This window comes from Pipistrellus kuhlii, unplaced genomic scaffold (assembly GCF_014108245.1).
Source record: "Pipistrellus kuhlii isolate mPipKuh1 unplaced genomic scaffold, mPipKuh1.p scaffold_m20_p_13, whole genome shotgun sequence".
Taxonomy (NCBI): Eukaryota; Metazoa; Chordata; class Mammalia; order Chiroptera; family Vespertilionidae; genus Pipistrellus; species Pipistrellus kuhlii.
In genome coordinates, this window is record NW_023425438.1 from 34,793,316 (window position 1) to 34,817,288 (window position 23,973).

At 37.7% G+C, this 23,973-nt stretch overlaps 1 protein-coding gene across 4 annotated transcripts in view; it reads left to right on the forward strand.

Annotated features, from left to right (window-relative positions):
• APLF (aprataxin and PNKP like factor) overlaps positions 1-13,723 on the forward strand; it is an 80,848-nt gene extending 67,125 nt beyond the window's left edge. For 3 of the 4 annotated variants that reach the window (XM_045580840.1, XM_036435569.2, XM_036435567.2), the window contains 3 exons: positions 63-188; positions 5,894-5,940; positions 9,418-13,723. In XM_045580840.1, coding sequence (XP_045436796.1) covers positions 63-188; positions 5,894-5,940; positions 9,418-9,614 — 370 coding nt within the window. In that variant the 3' untranslated portion in view covers positions 9,615-13,723. The other variant, XM_036435570.2, reaches the window with a different exon arrangement.
• The last annotated feature ends 10,250 nt before the right edge of the window (positions 13,724-23,973 follow it).

Below are 23,973 nucleotides of genomic sequence, written 5' to 3' on the forward strand. Positions count from 1 at the left end.
AGAAATTTTGCATATTCTATTAGTTATTTTTTTCTCTCACTATATATTTGTAACCCTTATAGGAAGAATCCTGTTCATTTCCAACATTTCAGCCACCCTGGTGATAGTGATTATGGAGGTGTACAAGTCATGTGTCAAGATGTAGCTGATGACCGGCCTGAATGCCCTTATGGAGAATCTTGTTATAGGTATGGAAATCTTGTAGGTTTGGTTGTGCTTCCTGTTCTCCTTAATTTCTGTTATTTATTCATTTATGCCTGCAGTTTCTCCATCTCAAGTCTTTAACTTTTAGTTTTAAACTCCCATAGAAAGTAGGGAGTCTTCTAATAAGTAGGATTACAGTATTTCTTTTAGATAATTCTAAATTGTTGTTAACCTTATAAATATCTGAAATTTTCCTCATTTCTAACTTTAAAAATGCAAATCATATGATTTAAAAGTGGTTGATGCTATCCCATCGTACACTCTTATCCAGGCTCCTTAGTGTGACACAAATCAATTTTCTATCCTTTTATTTTTAATCTCTGTCTTTATATTTAAAGCATGTATCTTACAAATAGCATATAATTGGTTTCATGGTCTTATTTTTTTTATCCAGTCTGATAGTCTCTACCTTTTAAATGTAATGCTTAGTCCAATTACATTTAATACAATTACTGATATATTTCAGTTTAATTTTGTCTTTTACTATTTGTTTTCTATTTCTCACATAAAGTCTTTGTTCCTTTAGTCTTCTTTTCCTGTTTCTTTTGGACTTAGCCAACTGTTTTTCATTCTATTTTTCTTCTTCATTTATTTTTTTAGTTATATACTAGAGGCCAAGTGCATGAATTTATGCACAGGAGGGGTCCCTCTGGGTGGCCTGCAGGGATCAGGCTGAAACCCACAGTCCAATGCCACCTGCAGTTCCTACCTGCTGCTCCTGCCCATCCCAGCCCTATTGTGCCTGCCTCCCACAACAGCACTCAACCAGCCATGAGCCCTTCATCTGGCGCCCTCTTAAGGGGAGTGGCCTGCGGGATTGGATCTGGCTGAAACAGGCTCTCTGACATCCCCCAAAGAGGCCCAGATTACAGAGGGCGCAGGCCAGGCTGAGGGACCTCATTGGTGCACGATTGGGTCAGAGAGGGACTATGGGTGGGCAGGCTCCAGGGTGTGTCCTGCCCATCTTGCTTAGTCCCCATCAGCCAAACCCCAGCAGCAAGCTATCCTACCGATCGGAGTGTTAAATTAAACATTAAATTTAGAATGCATATACACTAAAATGATTGGGATGAATTTTCAACCAGTTTAATGTAAAAATGTGAAGTCTTGAATTTAGAAAACCTTAACAGGTGTTATACATATGAAGATGTTGGTGCCTTCATGTTTCTCAGAAGCCAGCGCCCAACTTTTCAATTTTTTATTTCATTGTACCTTTTAAGAGGGATGAGGTAAGGAAGTGTATCAGTCATCAACTATAAGTGCTCTCATTCTAATGAATCTGTAACATGATCTGTACAGAGTGAAAGAACAGGGTTTTGCCACAAGCAATAAATCATTTAAATGTATATTTGATAATAAGTAAATTTATGATATCTTGTTTTTGCTGATTCAGGTTTACAGCTATGACATAAAATATTTTATTTTTCCAAAATGTTTTAAGTTATTGCAATATTATCTTAACTGATAATGTACGCAAGTATACATTTCAAATTATAAGATACTGACTTTTAGAAGCCATTTAATAAAAAATAGGAACCTGTATTTAGTATAAATCTATATTATATAATTTAAGGCAAAATGAATAGATTTTATTACAGAAACACTATATATAGTTGCCTGGTAGTTGAAATTCCCAGAATTAGTTATGTGAGATTATCAATCATTTTATTTGTAGTTGAGCAGAATCAAAGTTGATAGTATCTTTTAATGCATTTTTATAGGACCTGCAGTTAGAGAAAGTAACCTATCATCATTTGCCATCTTATAGTTCCTTAATCATGTATAAGAATATGGTCTTAGAAGAAAAGTATTTTAGACTAAATGTTGATCATTTGCTACACAGTTTTACATAATACTTGACTATAATTTTTTAAAAATTTATTTATAAATAGCAGTAACACCATCAATTATCTTCATATAGCCTTGACAAAATATGGCTTCTATGGTATTTTTCTTCTCTCTCTTTTTTTTTTTTTTTTTGAATATATGTTCATTTTAATAATAAATTTGTTTTTCTTTGTTATGTTCAGTATTAATTGCAAATATATAAGAATTTGCAGATTTCTTTTGGCATAAGTAGCAAATTATAATTACTTCCAGTTACCAAATTGACTACTTTCTATTAATTTATACTGGTTTATTCTTTTATTATTTAATAAAGACCATATTTATTCTTTTTTTCTTCTAAATTTTGAGACTTAGATATTTGATAACATAGAATTCATGTTTTTGCATTAGGTTTTAAAATAAGTGTTGGGATTTTTAAAATGCAAGGTAAATTATTTTGGAATGAAAACAAAAAGATAGTATGATCATTTATTCATTGAGCAAATATTGAACACCTAATCTGCTAGTCACTATTTTAGACGGTTGATGTAAAACAGTACTTCCGGTTCATTTAAATTTTGGAGTGTTAAGTTTTGATATTAAATTACCACATGTTTGGAAGTAAGCAAAAAGAAAAATTACTATTCTGTTCTCATTATTGTTGCCTATTTAATCTTTAGGTAGCTCTTTATAATGGAGAGATATGGGTTTTAAAATCAGCAGACGTGCCGAAACCAGTTTGGCTCAGTGGATAGAGCATCAGCCTGTGGACTGAAGGGTCCCGGGTTCGATTCCGGTCAAGGGCATGTACCTTGGTTGCGGGCACATCCCCAGTAGGAGGTGTGCAAGAGGCAGCTGATCGATGAATCTCTCTCATCGATGTTTCTAACTCTATCTCTCTCCCTTCCTCTCTGTAAAAACTCAATAAAATATATTAAAAAAAAATTTTCTTTAAAAAAAATAAAATCAGCAGATGTAAAATTCTAGTTATGGTTATGTCGGTTCTATGGTATAACTTCAATCTCTTTGAGCCTCGGTTCCTCATAAAAACATGGAAAATAGAGGTTGGGTCATTTATGCTTAGAGTTCTCCATCAATGGTGGAGAAATTGAGAGCAGAGAGCAATTTATTCATATTTATACAGTCAGATCATTATATTCTCAGCTACTTTTTGTAGGCTTCTTTGCTGTTTCCTCTTCCTTTTTTTCTCCCTGTGATTATTGCAGAGCCAGAGGACTCAGTTCTCTGATCTCATCCATTCTCTATTCTACCCTTATTCCCTGGGTGAGCTAATTGAACTTAATGGCACCAGACTCATGTTTGAATGTCCCCACTTGGTTGTAAATAGGTAGTTCACACCACATCTGAAACAGAACTCTTGATTTCCATCAGGAAAGCAATGCATTCGCAAGTGTGCTCGTCTTTGTCAATGACTTCACCTTAACAGAATATTGAGGCCCCAAACCAAGAAGCACCCTTGCTTCTTTTCTTTTCTTCACTCCACTCTTCCAGGCCATCAACAGTTCTTGCCATTTCAACCTTTAAAACCATAACCACTTCTTACTTTCTCTGTCTCTATCATCTTAGTCATAACCTCTTTCCTGGGGTATATCCCTTTCCTTCCTTTGCTTTTCTGTAGTTTGTTTTCCGAGTAGTAACTAGAGGAATTTTCTAAAAACAAGTCATGTAATGTTTTCTTACTTAATACCTTCCGGTAGCTTCCTTCAAAACTCTTTACCATGTCTCACAAGTTCTCTGACTTGATTTCCTTATATTTTCCTTCTCATTCATTCCCCTTGAGCTATACAGACCTTTCTGTGTTTTTCCACCTGCCCTAGCTTGTTTCTATGTTAGCCTTAAAGCAAATTTAAAGACTTTTTAAAAATTACCTTTTCCTGAAGTGTTCTTCCTTCAACTATGTATTGTTATTCATATACCTATATCATTAAAATCAGAAATGTTTTAGAAAATGTATATTTTAAAATGTAACAGCTCACAAAAACCTGGGGTGGTTATGGGTGTATGGTTTTTGTTTAGAACCCGAAGATTACTGTTAATAATTAGTAACAATGCAAACACACACACACACACACACACACACACACACACACACACACATACACACACGTGCGCGCACGCGCAAAACCATACAGGATTTTGAGGCCTGCTGAGTTATAGAAAATGCCATTTGTGAACAAGGTTGATATAAATCTTTTATGAATGAACTCTGAGTATTTCTATTCATTATTAGGAACAAGTCCTGAATGGAATTTAAAATCATCCTGGAGAGTTATTACAAATGCTCATATGTCTCCAAAGAACCCTACAGAATATGAAAAAGGCATTCTGCCTTATTAACTGGTTTTTGAGAATGGATATATATAGGAAAATGTTAGAAAATATTCTATAAGTGTGTGAAATGTGTTTGGGGACATATTCAGCCATAATAATTGTATGTATTGTTGAAGGCAAAACTTAGCTATGTAGTATTACTTGGCAATTACTTTTGCTGGCAAGTTTTCAGATATTGTTGGCTATCTTAAAGTAAAATTAATTTCTCTTTCTATAAAAATAGCTGACACTTGTAAAATGCTTAATAGCCTACAAATGTTAATACACATTACTTCATTAACTCTTGGAACAACCTTGTGTGAAGTAGGCACTATTATCCCTGCTTACAGAGGAGGAAGTGGAGACTTGGTTCATAGGAGTTACCCTGAATCCCATAACCTGTAGCAGTGCCATTTGAATTCAGACTTACCGTATTTTTCGGACCATAAGACGCACTTTTTCCCCCCCCAGAAGTGGGGGGAAAAAGTCCCTGCGTCTTATGGTCCAAATATAGCCTACACATATACTTTAAAAAAAAAGTTTTTTTACTTGCCCGGCTCTGTGTGGTCTCTGTGTGCTTGCCCGGCTCTAAAATGGTTCTAAATGCTGCTGTTTACTTTACAGGGTTGATTACATGTGTTTATGACTGTGATGTTGGGTTTTAATGCACATAAAATATTTTAGGACACTATTTGTTTCAGAATCTTTTTTTCTTCATTTCCCTTCTCTAAAAACTGGTGCGTCTTATGGTCTGGTGCGTCTTATGGTCCGAAAAATACGGTAGGTCTTCTGATCCTGAAACCAGAGTCCCTTGCACAACATACTGTTCAAGTTGAACAAGCCAGATGAGAACAGGTCCAAGACACAGTGGCATATCTCTTGGAAGCATCTGGGAAGACCTCTGTGTTCCTTGTTCCCCTGAGTGATGGATGGACTATAGCTAATGTCTTATGATGCTGAGCAGTTGGTAGCCAGGAACCTGATTGCAGTGGAATCTGCTTACTGTGACTGTCAGATTTTTCTTTGGACTCAGAAGAACCTTAAAAGTATCTTTTAGGTATTACCCAACACACACACACACACACACACACACACACACACACATTTTATATTGTGTTATATATTTTATATACTATTTTACATTATATTTTTATATATGTAACATATGACATTGACATTTTAAAAATAAAATATATTTTACTTTAGGAATATGATACATTTTGTTTGTCTCATGCTGTCTTTCTCTAGAGTATATAAGTCATGAGGAAAGAACTTTGGTTCACCACTCTATCTTTTCATCTAGAAATATGCCTGGCATCAGTAAATGTTGAAATCAAAAAGCAAATGCTGTGTACAGCATGGTGAGTGTAGTTAATAAGGAAAAGCAAGTGCTTTTCAAAGAGAGGCTTATTGGGGTCTAATTGTCTGTGTGAGTTGGTGAGTGTTCTAGTTTTAATTAAAATAGTCATTAATTTTTAGTGACTGGAAAACTAGATCTTACTTCTGATTTCTTTTCTTTCTTTTTCTTCAGGAAGAATCCTCAGCACAAGGTAGAATATAGACATAGTACACTTTCAAGTAAGTAATTTTTCTTCAGGTAACTCAAAATGAAACCTTTACTGAATCCCTATTAAACATACATACAGTTTGTAGTTATTATGAATTTTTTCCAAAACCTCACCTGTGAATTTGTCAAATTGCTAATTTTAATGATTTTTATTCAATAAAAATATAAGTATTTATGCAGCAAATATTTTCTACAATTATTGTGTAACAATATATATTTCTCCTTGCGTCTATTAGGATTTTTTTCTTTGTAAGTACCTGAAAACAAAATTTCAAATTAGTCTAAACAGTACAGAGATCTTGCTCACTTCTATAATTGCAAAGTTCAAATATAGGACTAGATTTGGACATAATTTATGTTTTGGCTCACTAATATTGTTAATAATGTCACCAGTGACCCAATCTCCTTCCACCATTCTGTCTTTAAAGGGGTTTATATTATCCTAAGACTGACTTTTCTTCTCATCCTTATTCAGCTGGGATGATAAGTACCCACTTCTACATCTAAGGAGAGAGGGAAAGAGAATTGACAACTTTGACTCTCTCTATTCTAAAAAAAAAAATCATAAAATTCACTTTTTTTTTTTTTTTTTACTAGCTTAGATCACATTATTTCTCTTGACCATTCACTATGCCATTGATTAGTTTGTACCAACCTTGGAACCAGAATAGAGTCACCTCCTTCAGAACCACAGAGATCCCTAATAGAAACTAAAATTTGGGGGGAAAGAGAAGAAACAGGAATAGACACTAGACAAGCAACTATTACTGTCCCTCAGTCCTATTTACATCAGCCTGTTTGACCTTCTATTTCCCCTCCTTCTGAACTGAAATATTTTTCCCTTTTAGCAAATTCTAGCTTATTTGTATCATTGGCAGAAGCCAGTTCAGTGCACAATATCTCTGCCCACAGAGTGAGAGAATAAAATGCATACTTTCAGGCTATGCCTATGTGTATCTGTATAAACACAATCTACTTGTAATCTAGTGATAAAAATAATTTCACCATTGGGGATTCCATTAGATGTTTCTGGCTGAAACATACTTTAGTGTTTTACTACTCCAGACACCAGTATACTTATTTTATCTGAGGAAATATGTATGGAGATTATATGTTTTACTATTTTTACTGAGGCTGTATCTAACGATGTAGCATTTATGATTGTTAACTTCTTTTCTAGCAATAATGTAATAATCTTGATTAAAATTATATTTTATTGATGAAGTTTAGCATTTTTCTATGAAAGAAGTATTTGACACATCTGTGTATCTTCACAGAAATAAGAACCATTTTCCTAAACACTATCAATATGTATTATATGGCATCATTAAAAATATGTGAATTTTCTTTGCAAAATCTCTTTGAAGTAAAAATATTTTTACTTCATTAGAAAGATTTTTTTTAAAAAATTATAGATAATATTAAGCAACATTTAGCCTTATGTTTTTAATGCACTTTCAAAGGCTCTGTGGCAGCATAATTAGAATATCTCTTCCTATTCCAAAACCTACAAATTAAAGTATCTGGAGTATTTCAAATATTAATTTAAGTACTCAGGTCTCATATATTTAAGTTTATTGATATCAGACAGAATTATAACCTACTTGTTTTCTTATTTCCTAAATCTTTAAAGTTTAACATTACCCAAGATCTTACTCTCATTTATATAATGTTCATTTACTCACATATTTATTTATTTATTATATGTCTAATAAGTGGGCAAAGTTACAGAGAGACAGAAAAACCAGCACTGAGGTGACATGTTTGTGGTGAGATGCTCCAAAACCTGGGGTTATCAGGGTACACCAGAGGTGGGAGTTTTAAATTAATGTGGTCTTTAATTTAAGGTGGTAGGATTTCAGTCATCTTTGTTTCTTGGCCTGTGGTGGGTGGGTTTAGGACATCCCAGACAAAGTGAATAATAGATCAATCAAGGACATCAAGGTAGAAAAAGGTAAGTTGTGTTCGGAGTTAGCAAGATTTCCCTCAGGAAACCAAGGCGATTCTTACGCTAATGAGAATTGTGCAGCTTATTATGTAGCTCCTTTTTAGCTTTGGCTACCAAGAAACTTGATGCTCAAGTTATAACAATTATGTTAAAAATTGAGATTGACATATATTTTAAGATTCTATTTGTATTTGTATTTTTTAAATCATCTCTATTATAAGCTATTATCAAATCCTCTGGAATGAGTAGTGATATTAAGAAAAATATAAATATCTATTTCATGTGAACTGTAGGAAGACATTAACTAAAGCATATGTAAAAGCATAGACATTAATATTTCTTACCCATACATTTGCTTTTAACTACAGGGATTGTCCTCTGCTATTCAGAAGATTTCCAGATAGAAGCATCCTACTATATACATATTGATTTCAGAAAGGAAGGGAGGAGAAAGAGAGAAATACCAGTGATGAGAGGGAATCATTGATTGGCCTCCTGCATGCTTAAAACTGGGGTTTGAGCTTGAAACCCACGCATATTCCTTGACCAGGAATTGAACTGTGACCTCCTGGTTCATAAGTTGATGTACAACCTTGGAGCCACACTGGCTGAACCTACTTGTTTCTTAAATGCTCCATATCTTCCCAGGATTTTTTACTGCCTTACTTTAGACCAACTCTGATGCTCACTATGGAAGGAATATAAAACAGAGTGGGATAAGGGAAGAAATTAATTTGGAGACAGAAGAATCTTGTATTAAAATATTAATTAGAAATCTATAAATCCTATATGCTGTTACCATAGTAATCTTACTTGTATAATGAATTGTAGAATATCATAAATTTATAAACTAAACTTTCCAAAGTATGTAAACTTTGTATCTTCTCATTTGATTACAACCCTCATGCATCAGTCAGATTGTGCTAGGTTTGCTGTGATAATCCCCAAATTTTACTGCCGTACACAAACACGAGATATGTTTCTTCACTTCCAGCTTCGTGCTGGCTGTGGCCTCGTCCCAGCTGAGCGTTCAGGCTGGAGGATCAGCCCCTGCCTGGGACTCACTGCTCTCGCAGCCAGGGGACATCATAATAGCAAACCACAGGGGACATCCAAATAGCAGAACCACAGAAAGGCTCTGCAAGCTTCTCCTCGGAAGGCCACACACCACTTCCACCCACTTGCTTTGGCCAAGTCTGAAGTCATTGGGGATGGAGAAATATAATCATAACATAGGGAGGGGCAGTGAATAACTGGGACAGAAATACACTGTACCATCCCAAGCCTGGATATGATTACGATATTATGAAGGAGCCATTATTATGAATCTCAAAGGACATTTTAGTAGGAGCCTCATGGTAGGAAAAACTAGAAATAATAAATAACAAGTGGTCATTTTAGTCCCCTTCCTAGGAATGTGTAGTGATTAGCTAAATATTGGGTAAAGTGAATTTTTCTTGACTGAGAAGGGCATTTTACAATTAGCCATCTCTAATCCCAGGTTGAGTGGCAATTCATGTACCAAACTTCTGTTTTTCAGTCCGAAACAATGTGGATGACGATGAAGGGCAACCCAATGAGTACGACCTGAATGACAGCTTTATAGAGGATGAAGAGGAAGAGTATGAGCCCACAGATGAAGATTCTGACTGGGAACCTGGAAAGGAGGATGAAGAGAAGGAAGATATGGAAGAGCTTTTGAAAGAAGCAAAAAAATTTATGAAAAGAAAAAAGTAACTTGGTTATGCAATAATACATGGCTCACATTTACTATTTCTTTATGGAAAAATATTCAGAAACTAAGGCGGCACTTAATCAATAATTGGTTTCCTTTCTAGACTTTACTAATGACTGCAAATGAAATATTGAAACGTTAACCTTCAGTGTAGTCTATGGAGTTTTTTGTTGTTGCTGCTTTGCTTTTTCTATCCTATTTGAAGCATCTAGAAGTGGGAAGTAGACAAAGTTAAAAACAAATAGTTGATACTTTTCACGTGTTTTGTCTGCTGGTTATAAAAAGCAAAAAACCATAGGTTTTGGTCTTTTTTTTTCTTTTCTTTTTTTCTATTTTCCAAAAGATTCTGTCTTTATAGAATACTATGCAAGTATAACCTGGCAAATTACATCATGGGTGGAAAGGCATGCCTCTTTTCATTGCTATTGAAGTAATTCAAGCAGAACCAGACTTTAAAAAAAAATGACAGCCATCATATAATAGCTAGCATTTTTCTAGCATCCTAGATGCAAGCTTTGCATTTCATCGACTATTTTATTCTTTGAAACTTGGGGACATTAGTACCACATGGATACTGAAAATAGATTCCATGAGACTACAGAAATGTTCACCGCACAGGGAATGCTACTTCGTGCTCCACACCTGTGATTTACTCTGTGTCTGCGTTTAAACATAGAAAAACTTAAAGAATTTGAGTTTCTTTTTCAAATGGAAATCTTGCCTGATTACTTTAACTTTCATTGTGCTGTCTTTACATTAAGAAAATATAGAAATGATTTTTTATCATAATTTTCTCCAAGGACCTTAGTTCTTTCATCCTCAGATGAAGGTGGCAAGCTATCTGGCCTTTTATTTGTTCTCCAGTGTCATGAACTATGTCTCTGTATCTCTGTTCCCAAACTTCTTTAATAATAGTTGGGTATAGAATCTTTAATAATAGTTGGGTATATGTATTGGAAATAATAAATCACTAAACCAAGTGTCCTTGTTAAACACTAATATTTTCTATAAGAACCTAAACATTTTTTATATTAAAAGAGCAATACAGATTTGTAATGGTTTTCTTAGTGTTTTTAAATCTTTCCAAGGTAATCCTGTGAGGCCTGTTGGGTCGTGAGTTTGGGAGTGGGAGAACATTATACGGAAAGATAGGATGAACCTGCTGGTACCGCATCCTCACCCTTTACTGGAAGGAATCTTCTCACCTTCTCCTGGAGCCCCTTGGCATTCTCTGGTGGTCACCTCACCTTCAGCCATAGACACTAAATGCCTGGGTTCTCTGAGTGTCTTGGTGCTTGGACTCCTGCACCGTGTCAGCATCATTAGGGCAGCAGGTGAACAGTGTTGCTGTTCTGTGTATTGTAGTGGGGCAACGGGAAAAGCCAGAAAGTTTTCATCTTGTCGTCCTGCCCCCTGGATAAGGAAATGCTGGGTGAAGAATGTGAGCTCATTATGACTCTGAACAATCCCCATCCCAGTGCTTACTGGGAAGTCCAAAATATTTCCCAGTTGTGTCAAGGCTAGCTTAGTGGAAGTATAGCATTGTAATTCATCCCTTTTGTTTTGAAAGAGAAATTTATTGTTATAAAACTGAGATGAAGCATAAATGTGTGCCCAGCTGGAAAAACTCACCTTTCTTTGATGGTGTTGATAACGTAAGTGCTGACAGGAGAGAAAATCGTGTTGTAGGTGTGACTGATAGCCACAAAGCAATCTGCCTGCCGTTTCCTTCTTAGGTGTAACACTTGTTATTTCTGATTCATGGTTGACATCTCAAGTTGGCATCAATCATCCAGACCTACATAACCTCATACCGCCTGATGAAGGGAGGGCCCGTTTGTGACTTAGCAGATTTACTGATGTGTGAAATAAGCAAGTGTCTGGAATTAGTCTGGACATTTATGTAAACATTCCCTAGTCAAGGGTACATGTTTGTTCTCCCCAAGCTTTGTTTTTCAAACTGGCACCCTAGCTGTTGTCTCCCTAAACCAGTAAAAATCACACCCAAGACATTTCATTTTAACAACACAGAAATATCACTCGTATCAGAATGATAGTGTGAATGAAATTCCTGCAGTTCCACTCAGCATGCTATCATGCCCTGACAGCCACCTCCAGTTCACTTTAAAGGACTTCTGAAGTTTCCTGGGTGGAGGCTTCCCATTCCCGGCAAGACCATGTCCTGGAGGGGGCCTCTGGGCCCCTGTCCGGCTCTATGACCTCCAGGGTGGGCCCAGCTCCCAGCTCCCAGCCCCCAGCCAGGCCCATCAGGTGCTCCTTTGGGAAACCTGCTCAGCCTACAGACAGACAGGAGCCTCCATTGCTGAGGCCTCAGAGATGTCTCTGATGGGTCAACCTTTCTCTGAACTACCCCATGATCTATATTTATTGTCCTTTAGCTAGTCAGGATTGATCATTACATCCAGCAAAAAGAAGAAGGTTGAATTGTCACATCACACTATAAATTATTATTGAGCTATGTAATCAACACTACAGTTCTCATTTTAATTAAGGAAATGTTAGTGGTAAATTTAAATCTCACATCTTTCTTTTTCTCCCCAAAAGTCAGTAGTAGGCAGACTGAGGTAAAATGTTGAAAAGTCAGTGTTTACCTTTTTAAGACACCTCATATAATGCTGTAGCAGGAATTTCTGGCATTTTGCCAAGTAATGAGTCCAAGTTTATTCCATATGACAAGTGCTATTTCAATGCTCCCTAAGCTCTAATATGAATAGGGACTTCTTAAAAGGAAAAAGTTCTTATAGATCTTCCCACCCCAGTGTGTGGAGTGCTACATCAGCATTTATTGAGCTTATTTTTAGAGATTTAATTTATAAATTTAAACTGCCACAGTTGGAAGTAAAAAAAAAAAGTGACTAATTTATTATAAAGCATCAAATGAAAATCTATAAGTACATAGAGATACTACTAATAATGATTTTTTTAAAAAGCAAAAGTAAGAAAAAGCTGACTTTTACTAACTCCTTACTCTGGAAATTTTTAATAAACACATTCTGCCTTTGGGAAGGAACTGTATTTCATTCTCAGTAGATGAGGGAATATTTTTTTAAAAATATGTATTTATTGATTTCAGAGAGGAAGGGAGAGGGAGAGAGCAAGAAACATCAGTGATGAGAGTCATTGATTGGCTGCCTTTTGCATGCCCTCTACTGGGTGGGGATCAGGCCCAAAACCCAGCATGTGCCCTGACCAAGAATTGAACAGTGACCTCTTGGTTCATAGGCCAACACTCAACAATTGAGTCACAACTGCTGGGTAGAAATATTTTTACAGTAGAATGCCAGCTAATAAATGGAGAAGAAATGAGAGAATGAGGAAATCACCATTTTCTAACCTCATAATGTAATAATTTATTCAGGCAAGGATAATTAATAGACTGAAAAATGTCACCCCCAGATAAATTATAAATGAGAAAGCGTAACTTTACATTGGAGAGGTCAGATGTCACCTGTCGATAGTGGATGGCCTGGATTTAGATGCTTCTTAAGTAATGTTTTTGCCAAAGTTTCACTAAGTTTAATCAAGCCTTTGACCCTAACTCTCAGGAAAGAAGAAATATAGTACATAAAGGAACATGGTAAGTGACACCACAGCAAAATGTAATCAGATAAGTACAAAAATGTGAGCAGTTCTACATGATCTCTTTAAAAAGACAGTGTTCTAAAAACATAAATGAGGAACACTCTAGACTTAAAGAGAATTTAAAAAATCATAACTATTCCATGTAGTGCATGAATCTGAATCTGGTCCTTGTTTGGAAATAAACCAGCACTAAAAGATATTTTTAGGACTATTAGAGAAATTTGAATATGAATTGCATATTAGATGATGGTAGGAAATTGTTAATTTCCTGGGCTATGATTGAAGTATTTTGATTTTGAGGAAGAATATTCTTAATTGTAGATGATACAAGCTGAGGTGTTTATAGCTGAAATAGCATAATATTTGTATCTTATTTTCATTTGGTTGCATTAACTAGTATACACACAAACACAGATAATGCATATATGGCAAAAATATTAATGTTTAATTTAGGTCATGAGTATACAAGTATTCATTATACTATTATTTTAACTTTTCTGAGTGTTTGGGGGAAAAATTTAAATCTCAGAACAAAATAAAGGAAAACCTGAGGATGATTTCTTTAAAGAAGGTGATGCATAGCTCTATCCTAGTTATTCTGAAAACAAAAGAACCCTATGTTAAAAATATTGATTATTTTAAGTTGACTTCATTCTTTTAAAATTTTAATTTTGTTTATGTTTTAAAGTGCATATAATATATTAATATCATGATACGTGTAAATAGATTGTGCCAAGTATTTACATAAATACTTGATATAGGGAAATATACACGCTAAAAAATTTCTTGCTTCTGCAATGCACAATAAAAATTATTTGGAGCCGAAACCGGTTTGGCTCAGTGGATAAAGCGTTGGCCTGTGGACTGAAAGGTCCCTGGTTCGATTCCAGTCAAGGGCATGTATCTTGGTTGTGGGCACATCCCCGGTGAGAGGTGTGCAAGAGGCAGCTGGTCGATGATTCTCTTTCATCGATGTTTCTAACTCTCTATCCCTCTCTCTTCCTCTCTGTAAAAAATCAATAAAATATATTTTTAAAAAATTATTTGGAGACCACTCCTGTGTCTACCATGTCTCATGTTTCCAGGTCAACTTTTGAATGGCTACTAAGGCAGGTAGACTAACCAACCAGGCTACAGGTTTGTAGAGCAGAGAGAATTCATTCATACAAGAAGACAAGAACAGAGGTGGGGACAGCTCTCCTCTGACTCAGGGGGTTGTCTGACTACACCTTCCCTTGTCTTTTGGGTGGCCGGGACATAAAGACTCTTTCTTCTCTCACATGAACCCCAGAGCCCAAGTGCCTGGGCTACTGAGAATGGAGTTGTGTTTCTGGTCCAGGAAAGAAATTAGGATATTGGAGTGGGCAGGGGACAAGAAGAGAGCAGGGGATTGCCTGGAAGCCAGAGGTGTAATTCCTTTCCTTAAACACCCTCAACAGACTTCCCTAGCCTTCAGTAGCCTTTCCCAAATGGAATACTGATTCTGTAGGATGTTTATAGGTGAGACTCAAAAAGGAATACAATGATGAAGTTTGTGAAAAGCAAATTTGCACCATGAATCTTCAAAATGGGGTTTATATTGTAGTATTCACAATGCTGTTTCTAAAACTTATATAAACGTGACTTTTTTTCTAGAAATTCTGTTATGTTCACTCCCTCATTCAACAAATACAGCTTAGTAGCTATAACTGTGGCAAACATTGTTCTTGTCACGGTAGATGCAGAAATGAATAAGACAGTATTTTCCCCCAAATGGAGCTTATATTGAGACTAGAGGCCTGGTGCACGAATCCATGTACAGGTGGGGTCCCTCTGGGTGGCCTGCAGGGATCGGGTCAAAACCCACAGTCCAACGCTGCCTGCAGCTCCTACCTGCCTCTCTCACTCATCCTGGCCCCACTGTGCCTGCCAAGGGCTCACGCCCAATCAGCCCTGAGCAATCAACAGCCATGAGCCCTGTGTCCAGTGCCCTCACAAGGGGTGTGGCCTGCAGGACTGGCTGAAACTGGCTCTCCATCCCCAGAGGAGTCCTGGATTGTGTGAGGGCACAGGCCAGGCTGAGGGTTCCCACAAGTGCATGATCGGGCCGGGGAGGGACCACAGGAGGTCTCCAGGGCATATCTGGCCCTCTCTCACCATATGAGGATCCAGGGGAAGTGTATTCTCAACAGAGGTACAAAGGCTACAGGGCAGGAAGGAGCTTGGGGAGTTCCAGAAACACCAAGCAAGCATTGCTTTAGGTAGAATGAACAAGGTGAAGAGGAGATAGGAGGGGTGAGAGACCTCTCCCTTGGGTAGAGGTAGTCAGGAGCCAGATCATGGGACTCTTCAAAGAAGAATGAGCATTTGGGGATTTTGTAGATTGTAGACTGTGAGTTACAGTAGGTGAGCATTTGGGGTTGAGAAGGAGTGAGAAACTGAGTCAGATTTGTGTACCTGCTGAACACAAAGGGGTAAGACAGTAGGTGAGAAATGAATGACCTGTCATCTTACACTTGAGTGAGGCAAACAGGAGTGAGAGGCATGATGAAATAAATCTCATAGAAAATAATTATCTCCACTTGCAGCTGCTGACTTGGATTGCTCTGTGGGCAGCTCAGGCTTGTGGTGTCCTGAAGGAGGGGAGGAGAAAGTATTCTCAGGGGAATTCAGAGCTCTTTGGGGGTCCTTTGTTCCCACCCAAGGGCCTCTCCCAGCAAGGAAAAGGGGGGCTCCCTAGGTGTGCCATGGGAGTCTAGTTTCCATGAGTGTAGGGACTGTGTTCTCTTTTTCTCAGTGATCCTTAGCCCCGTGCTGTATAGTTGATACTCCTCAGTAAATGCTTGCTCCAGTGAAATGCATTTAGACCTTGTGACTTTAAGAAAATGAATACTCGAAAAGAATAAGTGGCTTATACTATATCCTCTGAGAGAAAGATAAATCTAGAACACAAGAATTCTTATAAATATCTCTGTCATAATCCTTACTAACACCCACATTAGTAAAAGTTAAAACACTTCAGATAAAAATAACAGACCTTGTGTTCATATTAATTAAATGTATTCTTATGTATGTGTTGATATGTATAAAAGAGATATTAAACTTATTTTTTAAAATATATTTTATTGATTTTGTACAGAGAGGAAGGGAGAGAGAGAGAGTTAGAAACATCGATGAGAGAGAGTCATCAATCAGCTGCCTCTTGCACACCCCCTACTGGGGATGTGCCCGCAACCAAGGTACATGCCCTTGACGGGAATCGAACCCGGGACCCTTCAGTCCCCAAGCAGACACTCTATCCATTGAGCCAAACCGGTCTCGGCTGAGATATTAAACTTATGAATAACACTTTGTTTGGCCAAAACCGGTTTGGCTCAGTGGATAGAGCGTCAGCCTGCAGACTGAAGGATCCCGAGTTCGATTCTGGTCAAGGGCACGTACCTTGGTTTCAGGCACATCCCCAGTGGGGGGGTGTGCAAGAGGCAGCTGATCAATGGTTCTCTGTCATCAACGTTTCTAACTCTCTATCCCTCTCTCTTCCTCTCTGTAAAAAAATCAATAAAATATATATTTTTAAAAAAAGACCTTGTTTGGTATTAGGTGTGAATGCCTTTGTATTCATTTATCAAATTATGACATTTCTATATAATTCACTTTAACTCATAAAAGTCAATTCTTTCCTGTGGCCTTCATTATGTTAAAAAAATTTTAAACTTTTCAAAATGAGATTAATCATGCCCTTTAAGTGGTTTCTTGAATTGTTGGCAGTTAGCTAATATTCCTGAACTTTTCTATACAGCTCATTAACTCCCTGTCAGACAGTAACCTCAGAAAGCATTTCTTTCATCATGATGATTAGAGAATATATATTGGGTGAAAGTAATAAAAGTATCATTGTCATTTAATTTTACTGCTGGAAGAAGCTTTCACATTTCTTGGAGACGTAACATGGGCTGTGGAAGAAATGTTGACTATAATTTGAGTCAATAATGGTTTGCTTCCTCTATTATAAGGTGCAAAGGTCCATAAAAAATACAGAAGAACATTCATCAGTAGCTAGATAATAACTTAATCTTAAAGAAATGTTCATGTATAAAAATAAAAGAATATTGACATTCTATAATATGCTTAAAATTTCCCTTTTTTTCTGAAAAACCAGAGAAAGACAAGCAAAAGGTGCAACATAAAATCTCTGCCACCCCCCAATTTCAGGTCCTATTCTGAAAGTGGTTAATTAAAGATTCAGAGTTTAGCCGAGACCAGTTTGGCTCAGTGGATGGAGCGTTGGTCTCTGGACTGAGGAGGTCCCGGGTTCGATTCCGATCAAGGGCATGTGCCTTGGTTGCGGGCACGTCCCCAATGGGGGGTGTGCAAGAGGCAGCTGATCGATGATTCTCTCTCATGGATGTTTCTGACTCTCTGTCCCTCTCTCTTTCTCTCTGTAAAAAAATCAGTAAAGATATATTTAAAAAAAAAATTCAGAGTTTAAGTGAATTCTTCAAAGTTACAGAGAAACAAATAGTAGTATTGGTGGTTCTAAGGGGATGGCAGGTGATTTAGGCCCTTTCCTCATTCATTCTATGTCAATAGCTCAAAAACTCCTTCCCAACCTACCAAGTCCCTCTGCCTTTGAAGCTGCCCCTAATTAGTAGTGGGTTCATAGTTCACCTGATGCCTGGACCAACTTTCTTATACTGAAACTTATAAACAAAACCAAGAAGTCCGATTTTTACCTCACACTTTGAATTTTTTTAAAATTTATCTTTATTGTTGAAAGTATTACAGATGTCCTCTTTGATCCCCTCCCCACCAATTGAACCCCTCCACCCTGCCCCACTCCTCCCAGCCCTTCACCAAACCGTAGTCTGTGTCCATGGATCTTGCATATATCCATTTAAGTTCCCCAGTCAATTTCTCCCCCTCCAACCCTTGCCACCTTCCCTCTTAAATTTGCTTCAGGACACTGCTATAGAACATGGACAATCAATTATGTACCTGACCGATGAATACAATTATTAGCCCTAATGGAAATCCATTGCCTTAGTGAACAGAAGGTCTTATTTGCTAGATTTGCAATTTAAAAGAAGGAGATAAATTAGTAAGGGGATAGAAGGAATGCCAGCTTGGCACCATTCTTTTGATGCTACAGTATATTTCTGAAAGAAAAGTGTCCGATTAAAGATGAAAGGACCCTGTCATGCTAATTTCAGCTGATATCCTGACTCAGAATGTCATCCCGCCCCTGTCACCACTGTCACATCTGACAGTGGGCTTAATAATTACACTTAGGCCTGTTTGCTTTTGTTGACCTTTACTGAGAAACACATTTTTGAGCTCGGGACATGAATAGAGTGCTTTGATTTGGGGGAAATAATAGGTTTGCATCATCCCCAGCAACCAGATCTGATTACCTATGATATTTCCACTTTACTTCACGAGGATGGCAGGTAGTTGAAGCCACTCTGTCATTAATCCACAACGGTGGCCCTCTGCACAAGGGTCACTCTAAAAGAGGGAATGCTTTTTTCTGTCCGAATGAAGGCTCTGGCTGGCCACTTCTCTCCAGAGGCTCCAAAATCTTTTTATTTTGAATCCCTAGATTTTCTTACGCTGGTTGTTTGTGTGAGCACCTGTGAACAGTTCTTTCAAGTTGCAGGCTAGATTTTCCCATCTTTCTTCACGTGATCTCTACTGCCCTCTATTGGGTCTGCAGGGTGGTGTAGTAGCAAGAGCCCTCAATAAAAGAATACTGACGTTCTATTAATATGCTTAAAATTTCCTTTTTTTTTTCTTCTGAAAAATCAGAGAAAGACAAGCAAAAGGCGCAACCTAAAATCTCTGCCACCCCCCAATTTCAGGTCCTATTCTGAAAGTGGTTAATTAAAGATTCAGAGTTTAGCCGAGACCAGGTTGGCTCAGTGGATGGAGCGTCGGTCTGTGGTGAGGCTCAAGTTTTCTCCTCTGTAAAACAATCTTGCAGACATGTTGAAAGGATGAGGGGATATTCTGTACGTAATGTGCTCAGCAGATGCTTGGCACACGCGGTGGTAGGCGCTGGGTATATGTAACTGCTCTGATTTTCTTTATGTCCCTATTAAGTTATCTCTATGACCCTACTGCTCCTGCTGTGTGGGCTTTCCGTCACAGCATCCTTTCCGAAGGAAAAACATTGAAGACGTGTAAAGGGATCACAGAGTGGCTGCTGAGTAGCTCTTTGCTGAGATAACATCTAGAATATGTAGCGTGACGTTCTATTGATTGCTGAGTCGGCTTTCTTCTGTACAAGAAAGAGGTTTCTGGTTAAGTTTACTTTTATTTGCAGCTTAGAAATTTTTTTAAGGAAAGAACGGTTTTACATTTATCAAAATTTTTAGTATCTAGGGGTAGTATACATCTTTCCCGTTCACCTATTAATGTGATAAATTACAGAATAGATTTCTAATGACGAACCATGCTTGTATTCCTAGAATAAATCCTGGTCATGATTATCCTGCTGTATTCGATTTTACTGATATCTATTAAAGGCCTTTAAAAATCTTTGTTCATAAGGGAGATGGGTAAATATTTGGGGATATTTCCACCTGTTCTGCAATAGTTCAAAGTTTATTAACTTTCAGAGTAAATTTGGGTTTGGTACCTTTTTGGTAGTACATTTTCATTTGTCTATATTTATTGTGATTTCTACCTCTCCTTGAGTCAATTTTTGAAAATTTCATAAAATGATCCATTTCATTATATTTATAAACTTTTACTTTCATATTTTAAAAATATCCTGTATATTTATATCACTTTTTGATCGCTAAAGTTAGCCTTTACCATTTTTCTATTTATTTTCTTGAGAGATTTCATGCCTTTGAAACTTTTCTTTGGTGATGGTAGGTGAAATTTATGAGTGATTTGAATTGTGTAATTGTTAAATTGTCTCCCCTCACTCCCTCAATTACTAACTGGTTAATTACTTTATTCTGTTTGCTTTAGGTACCTCCCTGAATCACTGACTACTAAAAAGATAAGATGAAATAGGAAAAATGTTCTAATATCAAGACACTTGGATTCCCATTTTTGTTCTAGAACTTACAAGCTTTGCAGACAAACACATACCGTGCCATGAACTATCTATTCCTTTCAAAGCGAGGATCATTACAGTAGGGGCCAATTGCCTCACACGGGGAAAGTAAACCATAATGATCTTTGGTTCTCTTCTGGTTCAAGGAGTACAGTATAAAAAGCACTGTGATAGCCCTAAATACAATATTTTGGCTCAGTGGACAGAGCATTGGCCTGCAGACTGAAGGGTCAGAATTGAACATGCCTGGGTTGCAGGCTGGATCCCCAGTATCGAGTGTGCAGGAGGCAGCCAAGCAATGGTTCTCTCTCATCATTGATGTTTCTATCTCTCCACCCCTCTCCCTTCCTCTCTGAAATCAATAAAAGTATATTAAAAAAAATAAAAAGCACTGTGATGAATTGAATTGTATACCCCTAAATTTGTATGTTGAAACCCTAGTCCCCAGTACCTCAGAATGTGACCTTATTAGGAAATAAGGTCATTACAGATGTAACTAGTTAAGATGAAGTCATACTGGAGTAGAGTAGAACCCTAATCCAATATGACTGTTAGGGTTCTACTTAAAATGTTGTTCTCCTTAAAAAAGATTTTACGCCTTATTAAAAAATCGGGGCACAGACAAGAACACAGGAGAACAACATGTGAGGATGGAAGAAAAAAATTGGGATAATGCTTCTACAAGCCAAGAAGTGTCAAAGACTGTCAGCAAACCACCAGAAGTGGAAGAGACATGGAACAGATTCTTCTGCATATGTATAATATCTCTCAGCAAGAACCAACTCTAACTACACCTCGACCGTGGACTTCCAGCCTCCAAAACTATTACAGTACATTTCTGTTTGTTGAGCCACTTACTTTGGTACTTTGTTATAAGAAGCCCTAGCAAACGAGTATGGACACTAAGTTAGATGATATCTCTACATACGCCGGCATCTCACGATTCCAGTCTTTGTAACCCATTTCAGTCTGTATTAGCCAGCCTTTGGTGCAATAATGGTGCATTATTAACAATCCCAAAACTCAGTAGCTTAAATCACAGACATTTATGTTTCACTCATGGGTCAATGGCTGGGGCTCTGGGCTAGGCCGGACTTGGTCCACCATGTGGGGAAGACCCTCTTCTCTATGTTCTCATTTTGGAAGCAAGACTAAAGGAGCAGCCACTTCTGAGACATGTTGTTCTCAGGTGGAAGGCAGGAGCTCGGAAGGTCAAGCACAACCACGACAAGAGGTCAGATCAAGTCTATTCATTCACATTCCACTGGCCAACAAAGTAAGTCATCTGATGAAGCCCAAAGTCATCAAGGAGGAAGGAGGCTAGTGCAGTTAGGAAAGTACACTCTACCTAGCAAATAATTGCTAACCAACAATCCAGTCTTTTGCACAGAACCTATGGCTTACAAGGAGCTTTTTGGGGGGCAAGGTGTATATTAATATATACATTGAATAAGTAATTGATCACATTTACAATAATAAAAATCCAGCAGAAGTTTTCTGACAATCACATTGTTTTTATGCAGTGTTAGATAAGCTATTTCTTTTTTTGTGAAATGCCTTCGCTACCTTGGTCTCTCTTTTCTCCTTTCAAGATCTGCATTGCCTGGCATGGGGCTTTGCATACAACAAGCAATCAATACATGTTTGTTAAATTTATTTTCCAGTTTAACCTTTTCTTCTTGATGTGACTTAAAAAAAAAAAAAAGTAGCCTTTTGAAGAGAAGGCATTAAAAAATGACTGAATTGAATTGAGGACAGGAAAAAGCACTGCTCTTTGAATTCAGCTGTTGCTGGAGCCCCAGGCAACCCAGTCCCATTCAAGGATTACAAACAAGGAAACAAAATGCTACCCTCTGAGATTTTCTCCTGTCTTTAAGAGCCAGTAAGTTAGCCCCAACTTAATTAAGTCTCCCTTTTTCATTCAATATACTTTTTTTGAGCTTAATTAATCCTCTCACTATTTTTATTTGGTATCTTTTCTAGAAATGACAAGAAAATCTTAACACATTTTTATTCTCCTGCTAAATAGAACTTCCAGGGGCGAATCCCAGGCATGTGTATAATGAAAATGTTCCTCAGGTGATTCTGATGAACAACTCATTAAAAATCATCTTTGTAGCCCTGGCCAGTGTAATAGGTGGTTAGAACTTAATCCCGTGCACAAAGGGTCTCAGATTCTATTCTGGTCAACCGCATATACCTGGATTGCAGGTCCGTTTTCCCACCTTCTCCCCCTACCCTCAATCCCCTTCCCTGGCCCCACTTGGGGCATGAGGGAGGCAACCTATTGATGTGTCTCTCTCACACCAATGTTTCTCTTTCTCTCTCTCTCTCTCCCACCCTCTCTCTTACTCTCCCTTCCACTCTACCTAAAAGTAATGAAAAAGGATCCTTGGGTGAGGATTTAAAAAAATAATTTTTGTAGAGGTAACAAAATAAATCCCCAAGCCAGGAGGCTTCTTAAAACTCCCTCAACGTGGGTTTGGAGGATATGTTCAGTCCTGTATCTTGCCCTACTTTCCAAATCAGTGCTTTGTTTGCCTCATCAGAATGGAAAGGGCATGCATTTTAAGTTCTGCAAACATGAGTTTGAATCCCAGATCTGCCATGTACTGCCTGTGTGACTTTAGAACATTACTACAAAAACAGCCCCTCCCATTCCCCCTCTCCGGACTTAAAAGAAGCCCGAATCCTGTACTTTGCTAAGATGGATCTGGGCTCCTATCTTCTCAGTTGGTGCCTTCTCGAATAATAAACCTTCCCTCGATCAGTAAACCTTCCCTTACTCCAAACTCTGATGGTTTGAATTTTGGCCTTTCAAAGAGTCAGGCCTTTGGATTGGTAACAGTGGCATTTCTGTGTTGGCAACTTCAACCTTTTTCGAACCCTCCTTACCAACAGATGGCTTCCATTCTACTTCACCCACTTTACCGGAAGCCCTAGTCCTTTGTCTGCCTCAGTATTCTCACTTCTCTCTACCTTCTCCAGCTCTGGGGGTTAATTAACATCGCAAGCATTTTCACTAGGTCAGCAGTATCCCTACAGTCTGGCTTTGGGCCATTGATAAAAGTGCTTCTGGGGCTTTGCCATGTGTGGTCACTTGTTTCCAACCCCTTCTACACACACACACACACACACACACACACACACGAACACAGACACATGAACACAGACATTTCCCACTCCCTACTACACACACACACACACACACACACACACACACACACACACAAACAATTTAAAATGGCTTGAATATAACTTATTCAATAAACCATGTAAAAAATTAATTACACATTTTTTAAGTGTAATTTGAGTTCAACCTTCTCCTGTGCATTTCTCTGGGAGCACGGAACTCAGAGACTTTAATTGGAATGACATCATCTCCTTGGCCCTGCCATCACGGCTGTTCTCCTGGCTGCAGCTCCAGCAAATGTCAGGCAGACCTAACATCAGGAGAGGGGGAAATGATTGTGGGGAATTAACTGAATCAACCTGTATTTATTATAATGCTGCTCTGATTTGAATGCAGTAAAGGTCGAGGAAGCAAAGAAAGCTCAAGATCCTTCCAAAGCTAGAGAGCTTATTTGAATTCTTAAATTAAGCTACTGATCCAATTTCAATGTTTACAGTTTGTGCTGTTGGCTAATTTGATAGGCAAATGGTATCTCATTTGTTTTTAGATGATTACTGGTGAGGGTAAGCACTTTAAAATA